Raw genomic sequence first — 10,000 nt, forward strand, 5'->3', positions numbered from 1 at the left:
ATAACATGTAACTTCTCAAACTGGTCCAGTCTGAAACACGACACCGTCTCCACCTGGTAACATGTTATTAGTGTACCGATAACATGTTAATAACATGTAACTTCTCAAACTGGTCCAGTCTGAAACAGGTCTCCACCTGGTAACAGCCTGGTAGTAACATCTCTGTATAACTCCTACATTAGGTTTGTTATTGTGTTGTAGCAGGATTAGATTACACTACATTACATTACATTACGAGTTCATAGTCTGTTATTCACTGGCATGTAGTCAAACTGAGCTACAAAACATCAACTACATCACAATGCTGTTCAATAAACATCTAATAGAATCACCTACATCACAATGCTGTTCAATAAACATCTAATAGAATCCCCTACATCACAATGCTGTTCAATAAACATCTAATAGAATCACCTACATCACAATGCTGTTCAATAAACATCTAATAGAATCCCCTACATCACAATGCTGTTCAATAAACATCTAATAGAATCACCTACATCACAATTCTGTTCAATAAACATCTAATAGAATCCCCTACATCACAATGCTGTTCAATAAACATCTAATAGAATCACCTACATCACAATTCTGTTCAATAAACATCTAATATAATCCCCTACATCACAATGCTGTTCAATAAACATCTAATAGAATGCCCTACATCACAATTCTGTTCAATAAACATCTAATATAATCCCCTACATCACAATGCTGTTCAATAAACATCTAATAGAATGCCCTACATCACAATTCTGTTCAATAAACATCTAATAGAATCCCCTACATCACAATGCTGTTCAATAAACATCTAATAGAATCCCCTACATCACAATGCTGTTCAATAAACATCTAATATAATCCCCTACATCACAATGCTGTTCAATAAACATCTAATATAATCACCTACATCACAATGCTGTTCAATAAACATCTAATATAATCACCTACATCACAATGCTGTTAATTGTAAATCAAATTAAATAAACTACACCCAACAACAACGAACCTGCGGCCTCTGAAAGTGTGAATCCTCCTCTTCCTCCTGGACCTGTCCGTCAATTGGTAACCCAGGCAACTCCCCACTTTCCTGTGCCTCCAGGAAGCTGAAGGATGTCTCAGTGAGACGGGCTCTGCTCTGCCACTTCTCCTCCGCACGCAGCCTGTCCACGTGGCCACGCTTTCTGACAGGAAACACACAATAACACATACATATATATACACACTACATAACCAAAAGTATGTGGACACCTGCTCGTCGAGTATCTCATTTCAAAACCATGGACATTAATATGGAGTTGTTCCCCCTTTGCCGCAATAACAGCCTCCTCTTCTGGGAAGGTGTTCCACTAGATGTTGGAACATTGCTACGGGATTTGCTTCCATTCAGCCACGAGAATTAGTGAGGTTGGGCACTGACGTTTGGCGATTAGGCCTGGCTCGCAGTCTACGTTCCAATTCATCCCAAAGGTGTTCGATGGGGTTGAGCTCAGGGCTCTGTGTCATCCAGTCAAGTTATTCCATATTCCATATTATTCCATACATTCATTATTCCACAGCGATCTCAACAAACCATTTCTGTATGCACCTCGCTTTGTGCACAGGGGCATTTTCATGCTGAAACAAGAAAGGGCCTTCCCCAAACTGTTGCCACAAAGTTGGAAGCACAGAATCGTCTAGAATTTCATTGTATGCTGTAGCGTTAAGATTTCCCTTCACTGGAACTAAGGGGCCCGAACCATGAAAAACAGCCCCAGACCATTATTCCTCCACCAAACTTTACAGTTGGCACAATGCATTGGGGCAGGTAGCGTTCTCCTGGCGTCTGCCAAACCCAGATTCGTCCATCGGACTGCCAGATGGTGAAGCGTGATTCATCACTTCAGAGAACACATTTCCACTGCTCCAGAGTCCAAAGGTGGCAAGTTTTACACAACTCCAGCCGACGCTTGGCATTGCACATGGTGATCTTAGGCTTGTGTGCAGCTGCTCGGCCATGGAAACCCATTTCATGAAGCTCCCGCCGAACAGTTAATTTGCTGACATTGCTTCCAGAGACAGTTTGGAACTCGATAGTGAGTCTTGCAACCGAGGACAGACGATTTTTTACAAACTATGCGTTTCAACACTCAGCGGTCTACCACTTCAAGGCTGAGCCGTTGCTGCTCCTTCACAATAACAGCACTTACAGTTGACAAGGGCAGCTCTGGCAAAGCAGAAATTTGACAAACTGACTTGTTGGAACGGTGGCATCCTATGACGGTGCCACGTTGAAAGTCACTGAGCTCTTCAGTAAGGTCATTCTACTGCCTATGTTTGTCTATGGAGCAACAGGTGTGGCTGAAATAGCCGAATCCACTAACTGTTCATTACAACCACATCTAGAGGCTACCAGAGCTTGTTTTTTTATAAAACATTTTATTTGAGAGTTTCATCAGTCGCGACCCCTAGTTTGGGTAACGACCCCTAGTTTGGGAAACGACCCCTAGTTTGGGAAACGACCCCTAGTTTGGGAGACGACCCCTAGTTTGGGAGACGACCCCTAGTGTGGGAAATGCTGTAAGACCCAAATGGTTCTCTTACTTTGATTCAGGCACCTGGATGACCAGCTCGTCATAGGGGTCGTCACGGTGACGGTTGGGAGGAGTCCCGGGGAAGAAGGTGGACACTCTGAAGGGTTTGGGCGGGGCTCGGGGGTGCAGCTGTCCGTCAGAACCTCGCAGCGTAACACCTCCACCTGGGGACCACAGGGGGGGTACAAAACGGGTGTGTTACCTGGTTGTGAGGGCCGTGTGTGTGTGTGTGTGTGTGTTACCTGGGTGTGATGGCCGTGTGGTGTTACCTGGGTGTGAGGGCCGGGTGTGTGTGTGTTACCTGGGTGTGTGTTACCTGGGTGTGAGGGCCAGGTGTGTGTGTGTTACCTGGGTGTGTGTTACCTGGGTGTGAGGGTCGTGTGTGTGTTACCTGGGTGTGAGGGCCGGGTGTGTGTTACCTGGGTGTGAGGGTCGTGTGGTGTTACCTGGGTGTGAGGGTCGTGTGGTGTTATCTGGGTGTGAGGGTTGTGTAGTGTTACCTGGGTGTGAGGGTTGTGTAGTGTTACCTGGGTGTGAGGGTTGTGTAGTGTTACCTGGGTGTGAGGGTTGTGTAGTGTTACCTGGGTGTGAGGGTTGTGTAGTGTTACCTGGGTGTGAGGGTTGTGTAGTGTTACCTGGGTGTGAGGGTTGTGGAGTGTTACCTGGGTGTGAGGGATGGGTGTGTGTTACCTGGGTGTGAGGGTCGGGTGGTGTTACCTGGGTGTGAGGGTCGTGTGGTGTTACCTGGGTGTGAGGGTCGTGTGGTGTTACCTGGGTGTGAGGGCCGGGTGTGTGTTACCTGGGTGTGAGGGTCGGGTGGTGTTACCTGGGTGTGAGGGTCGTGTGGTGTTACCTGGGTGTGAGGGCCGGGTGGTGTTACCTGGGTGTGAGGGCCGGGTGTGTCTGAGGGCTGAGGGGCTGATCAGGGGTTCGCTACCCGTTCGGAACACTGGGGAGATGGGGGCGGGGCCTACGGCCTCTGATTGACAGCTATGAGGCGCACCTGGAGGGAGAGGAGAGAGGTGTGTTTGTTACCTGAGCAGAGGTGGGAATGTACGAGTGTGTGTGTGTGTGTGTGTGTGTGTGTGTGTGTGTGTGTGTGTGTGTGTGTGTGTGTGTGTGTGTGTGTGTGTGTGTGTGTGTGTGTGTGTGTGTGTGTGTTACCTGTGCGTAGGTTGCTTTCAGACTGTGCTGATTGGATCGAGGGTCTTCTGCCCAGATTCTCCAGGTTGGCTGGCTGACTCCCACTCCTGAGAAACACACACACACACACACACACACACACACACACACACACACACACACACACACACACACACACACACACACACACACACACACACATAAACAATACACAAACACACACATAGACAATACACACACAAACACTAACTTTACCAAACACAACACAAAACAGTATCTTTGAGTGTGTAATTTTCTGTGTGTGTGTGTGTGTGTGTGTGTGTGTGTGTGTGTGTGTGTGTGTGTGTGTGTGTGTGTGTGTGTGTGTGTGTGTGTGTGTGTGTGTGTGTGTGTGTGTGTGTGTGTGTGTGTGTGTGTGTGTGTGTGTGTAAAGCCACCTGAGCAGTGTGTTAGTGACGTGTAGTGTGTCCATGTGTGATGAGTTGAAGCTGAGTCTCTTGCTGCGGTCTGGCTGTGATTCCACCCCCACCCTGTCGAGGGCGCTGTTGCTGGATCTGTTGCTGTCTAGAGGAGGGAAGAAAATAACATCTAACACCTGAGTTGGTGAGACGCCGGAACACAACACTTAATCACGTACCTTCACACTATTTGAGGTTCTGGCGCAGTTCATTCATTAATAACCAATGTTTTGACAGACTGACAGAGTGACAGACAGAGTGACAGACAGACAGAGTGACAGACAGACAGAGTGACAGACAGACAGAGTGACAGACAGACAGAGTGACAGACAGACAGAGTGACAGACAGACAGACAGACAGACAGACAGAGTGACAGACAGAGTGACAGACAGAGTGACAGACAGAGTGACAGACAGACAGACAGACAGACAGACAGACAGAGTGACAGACTGACAGACAGAGTGTGGTCCAGCGGTTAGTGGCCGGACCCCGGCAGACATGTACAGTTCAGATGACCAGAGTCTGCATTGGGTTGGAACACAACCCACTGCCTTTCTGACTGGTAAACTGCTCTACTTTTCCTGCACCTCGATGGAATAAAACGAATATTTAAACCCAAACTGTGACAGTGTGTTCTAACCACGTTGTCTGTGGGTTCTTACCGGGCCGCTCTGCCTGGCGCTCACTGATGACACGAATAGGCAGGGAGCGTGTGATTGGGTGATAGACCACGGCGCCAGAGGCCTGGGAGACAGGATGACGTCCACCCACGTGGAAACGCACCAGGGCGGGAATGTTGTCGAAACGATCCCCTTCAAACTGGAACAGCTCACGGGAATAACCCTGGAGGACACACATAATTATAACACACACACGGACTCGGGTACAAACGTCAAACCAGTCCCCTTCAAGTTGAAACAGAATAGCACACAAACACACACACACACAAACACATAAACACACACAAACACACACCTTCTTGGGCCGAAGGACCACCCTAATGATCTTGAAGTGCATGGGCTCGTCCCTCCAATAGCAACTCAGGACATAGTCACCGGGGGAGGAGGCTGTGTCACGAACCAGGAAGTCACCATCTCTCTCCAGCAGAGCCTCTGCCCCCTAGAGAGAGAGAGAGAGAGAGAGAGTGTACCTCTCTATCTATAGGTCCATGGTACCAGGTGTGTGTACCTCTCTGTGTATAGGTTCATGGTACCAGGTGTGTGTACCTCTCTGCCTATAGGTTCATGGTACCAGGTGTGTGTACCTCTCTGCTTATGGGTCCATGGTACCAGGTGTGTGTACCTCTCTGTGTATAGGTATATGGTACCAGGTGTGAGTACCTCTCTGTGTATAGGTTCATGGTACCAGGTGTGTGTGTGTACCTCTCTGCCTATAGGTCCATGGTACCAGGTGTGTGTGTACCTCTCTGTGTATAGGTATATGGTACCAGGTGTGAGTACCTCTCTGTGTATAGGTTCATGGTACCAGGTGTGTGTGTGTACCTCTCTGCCTATGGGGCCATGGTACCAGGTGTGTGTGTACCTCTCTGCCTATGGGGCCATGGTACCAGGTGTGTGTACCTCTCTGCCTATGGGTTCATGGTACCAGGTGTGTGTGTACCTCTCTGCCTATGGGTCCATGGTACCAGGCGTGACTCCTCAGGTCATCAGTAGATAGCTTCAGCTCCTCCTCCAACTCCTTCTTCAGAGAGTCCATCTCCCTGCTACCTCCAAACACCTATACAACATTACAACAACATTACAACAACGTTACAACAACCTTAGACTAAAATCCATCTCCCTGCTACCTCCAAACACCTATACAACATTACAACAACATTACAACAACGTTACAACAACCTTAGACTAAAATCCATCTCCCTGCTACCTCCAAACACCTATACAACATTACAACAACATTACAACAACGTTACAACAACCTTAGACTAAAATCCATCTCCCTGCTACCTCCAAACACCTATACAACATTACAACAACATTACAACAACGTTACAACAACCTTAGACTAAAATACATCTCCCTGCTACCTCCAAACACCTATACAACATTACAACAACATTACAACAACCTTAGACTAAAATCCATCTCCCTGCTACCTCCAAACACCTATACAACATTACAACAACATTACAACAACCTTAGACTAAAATACATCTCCCTGCTACCTCCAAACACCTATACAACATTACAACAACGTTACAACAACCTTAGACTAAAATCCATCTCCCTGCTACCTCCAAACACCTATACAACATTACAACAACGTTACAACAACCTTAGACTAAAATCCATCCCCCCTGCGACCTCCAAAAACCTATACAACATTACAACAACATTACAACAACGTTACAACAACCTTAGACTAAAATCCATCTCCCTGCGACCTCCAAACACCTATACAACATTACAACAATGTTACAACAACCTTAAACGGACATGTATCTCCCTGCAACCCCCCCACACACACCTACACAACGCTACAACAAGAATAACCTTGGACTAACCTTACCGCAACGTTAAAGAAATGGTATTACATTCCTGAAAAACATTGGGCTAACTGAAACTTTACAGAGAAAACCCCCACAGTGTTTTGATGCGTGTCGTTTCAGCATGTGTGTGTGTGTGCAGGGCCGGCTCTAGCCTTTCGGGGGCCCTGAGAGACATTTGGTTGGGGGGCTCCTCACCAAGCGGACACATTTTTTTTGTGCCCCCTCCCTCTTGACGTTGGAGAGCAAAATGTTTTAAAGTTAATGTCCTGCAATTCTAAAATGTTGTAGTTTTTAAAGCAAGTTTTCTTTAGTTCTACATATTTTGCCATGGAGCGGAGAGAACGTTGAGCCATTTTATAACACATTTCATGCAGTTCTACTCATCAATAACAAAATCAACGGTTTCCCCGTGGAGGTCAGGGCCCCAGCCGTGTGCCCGGTCGGTATTCGGCCATGATTACAAGTTTAGATAACTGGCTTGGGGCTAACTTACCAATCAACAAATTGTTAGCTGACATGGCTAATTGAATCTGGGGCCCTAAATGAACGCTTATGTTGCTGTCTGGAGCCGGCACTGTGTGTGTGTGTGTGTGTGTGTGTGTGTGTGTGTGTGTGTGTGTGTGTGTGTGTGTGTGTGTGTGTGTGTGTGTGTGTGTGTGTGTGTGTGTGTGTGTGTGTGTGTGTGTGAGAGCTTACCTTCAGCTGACTCAGGTATGCAGTGACACTCCTCCTCTTACTGAAAGACAAAAATAACACATTTACTAATGTGGACTTTCTCTGTCTCATACTCCTCTGTCTGTCTGTCTCATACTCCTCTGTCTGTCTGTCTCTCTCATACTCCTCTGTCTGTCTGTCTGTCTGTCTGTCTGTCTGTCTGTCTGTCTGTCTGTCTGTGTGTCTGTCTGTCTGTCTGTCTGTCTCATACTCCTCTGTCTGTCTGTCTGTCTCGTGACTTGTGACTCTTCTGAATGTGGGTCAAAAGGGAAATAAAAGTATTATCTGAGTTTTTTAACCCCCTCCTCCCTAGCTAGAATGCTAGAATAGTTAGCTAGCACACGGTGCCCCCACCTCCTGTGTACTGGACTAGCTGGTGAAGCTAGCACACTGTGTCCTTCGCTCCCCCCTGCCAAACACCTGCCCTCGCCGTCGTTAACAGAACTGTTGGAAAACAGTGGCAGACAGGCTGGAACAAAGGACATGCTAGCTAGCTATCGTTGTCACCCCCGCCCCTTCTTCTGTGGGGTTTATCGGCAGCTGGCATCCAACTCCACCTACTGTACTGGAGCGCCCCGCCTCTCGCCTGTCCTAGCTTAAAAATGGACCAATAGAAGTATAAAGAGGGGTTCCTGCACATGCAGGAACGCCCACATGCAGGAACGCCCCGATTTGCAGGCTGCAATTGCACCCTTCTCTCACCAAGTGTCAATCTGCTCCCTCCCACCCGCCACGCCCGTTAAATTCCATTATACGTCATCAATCAAACCGGATGAATGTGTGATAAGATCTGTCAAAGGTTGTTGACTTGTTGATTTGATATCTGCGAGGCGGTGCCGTTATAGGTTAGGGTTTTGGAGGAGAAAATCAGAACTTCAAAGCAGGAAGCAAGTCAATAATGTTCGGACCAGCTGAGGCAAGTCAGTAAATAAAAACAAATTCTTATTTACAATCCTGGTCAAACCCGGGTGGCGCTGGGCCAATTGTGTGCTGCCCTATGGGGACTCCCAATCACGGCCGGATGTGATACAGCCTGGAATCGAACCAGGGACTGTAGTGACGCCTCTTGCACTGAGATGCAGTGCCTTAGATCACTGCGCTGCAGGATTGAGAGAGATCCCTGTCAATGACGCCCTCGGGAACGCACACAGGATGGAGGCCGCAGCCCAAGGTTAACTGGCCCAAGGTTAACTAGGCTATGTGAGTTCACTGTGCGAAGAGGAGATGTCTGTCCTTCCGTCTTTTAACAGCCATTTCCCGTTTCCTTCCAGTTCCAACATCCCGGTAAATTGCCTGCCTGCAGCCTGACTGTTTTGCTGCATCCCAACCGGACGCACAAGACATTACCGGCCTGTGTGTTTGGGACCATTGGAATGGACAGGGGGGATGTGGTTGCCATGGGGATGCGTATTAACGTCTTCCTGATGTTCCACTTGGACTTTTAAACACATATCTAAGATCCGTTTAAATAATTCCCTCAGCAGTAGAAACCATTTTTAAAAAGTCTCCGCCCCTGGTTCGGTAAAAAGCGGATGGATGACGGAGGAACCACTCAAATTCTATCGAACTAGTATAGATTATTGAATAATAGTGAGTGAGAGTTGGCCCAGGCATTAGGCCTACCGTGTGTCAGTCAGTCCGAGGAGGGGCGTTGTCCCGTCTTTTGGCTACAGTAGACTAGCTTTCAGCTTTCTACCCAGACAGCCCCGATGTCGCAAACCCTCCATTATTGAACGGAAATGAGTGTGAGCCATTACAAAACATCTGTCCTGTACGAGGGATATGTCTCATCATGTCCTGTCGCAATGACAACGGTTTGCTAAAGTACAGGTGAGTAATAGCCTACCTGTGTGTGTAACTTCCATTAGTATCGATTGTTACAGTTTAATAACCTATGGCTAGGCCTATTGTTTGTCCCGTCATCCGTTTCCAATAAACAACGATAATATTATTATATAAAAATCCGTTGTTCAACATCTGGATCTAGGCTAGCCTGTCACAACACTACCAATCACAAGCATTCAGCTGCAACAACAAACGAAACGCCCATTACTCCAAAAGCCACAGAATTACATGTAGATAACTTTACACTACAAACATTTTTACAAATAATCTTGACAACGCTTACCTGCGAGATCTCGAGTCATCGCAAAAGTCTCTCAAATTCGGACGGACATTTTTTTTTCTGGTCAGTTGCCGCAAGCAGAGATCCAAAGTTCACACCACGCACGCACTCTCACAACACACACAACCAGACTAATTTACAGCGCGAGGGAGTAGCTCTCTCCCGTGCCTCCCGCTTTCCACCGTGTGTGTGTTTCTGATGAGTCCTCACACGTTTCCGGACTTCTCTCTCCCCTTCCCTCCCTCACTGAAACGGTACCACCGCTATCGGCAACATTCCTCGGATTCCACTCTAATGCTTTGAGCTGGACCCCCCCCCCCCCCCCCCCACAGTTTTGACAGCTCACCTGTAAATCCAGGTTAATTCCACCAGTCAGCTGATTCCAACCCAAATCCCTTCTATTAGTTAGGTCTGTCAGCACCATGTCAGTTATTAGTGAATGGACAAGAACAGTAGACAGACAGACAGACAGTTGTT

The 10,000-nt window shown here is 47.4% G+C and overlaps 2 protein-coding genes across 11 annotated transcripts in view; one reads left to right on the forward strand and one right to left on the reverse strand.

The window, feature by feature from the left end:
* The window catches only part of sh2d3a (SH2 domain containing 3A), a 17,226-nt gene extending 7,338 nt beyond the window's left edge, over window positions 1–9,888 (reverse strand). For 2 of the 5 annotated variants that reach the window (XM_038963282.1, XM_038963276.1), the window contains exons 1-10: window positions 9,527–9,657; window positions 7,381–7,420; window positions 5,796–5,912; window positions 5,151–5,294; window positions 4,838–5,018; window positions 4,154–4,280; window positions 3,738–3,823; window positions 3,454–3,576; window positions 2,584–2,737; window positions 1,010–1,184 (exon numbers count right to left, since the gene is read on the reverse strand). In XM_038963282.1, coding sequence (XP_038819210.1) covers window positions 1,010–1,184; window positions 2,584–2,737; window positions 3,454–3,576; window positions 3,738–3,823; window positions 4,154–4,280; window positions 4,838–5,018; window positions 5,151–5,294; window positions 5,796–5,891 — 1,086 coding nt within the window. In that variant the 5' untranslated portion in view covers window positions 5,892–5,912; window positions 7,381–7,420; window positions 9,527–9,657. The other 3 variants (XM_038963263.1, XM_038963289.1, XM_038963270.1) reach the window with 3 other exon arrangements.
* The window catches only part of LOC120019806 (proto-oncogene vav-like), a 57,820-nt gene continuing 56,878 nt past the window's right edge, over window positions 9,059–10,000 (forward strand). For 2 of the 6 annotated variants that reach the window (XM_038963227.1, XM_038963221.1), the window contains exon 1: window positions 9,063–9,228. The gene's annotated coding sequence lies outside the window, so the exon portion shown is untranslated. Of the gene's footprint in view, window positions 9,229–10,000 lie in introns of all 6 variants that reach the window. The other 4 variants (XM_038963233.1, XM_038963254.1, XM_038963239.1 and 1 more) reach the window with 4 other exon arrangements.

This window comes from Salvelinus namaycush, chromosome 2 (genome assembly GCF_016432855.1).
Source record: "Salvelinus namaycush isolate Seneca chromosome 2, SaNama_1.0, whole genome shotgun sequence".
Taxonomy (NCBI): Eukaryota; Metazoa; Chordata; class Actinopteri; order Salmoniformes; family Salmonidae; genus Salvelinus; species Salvelinus namaycush.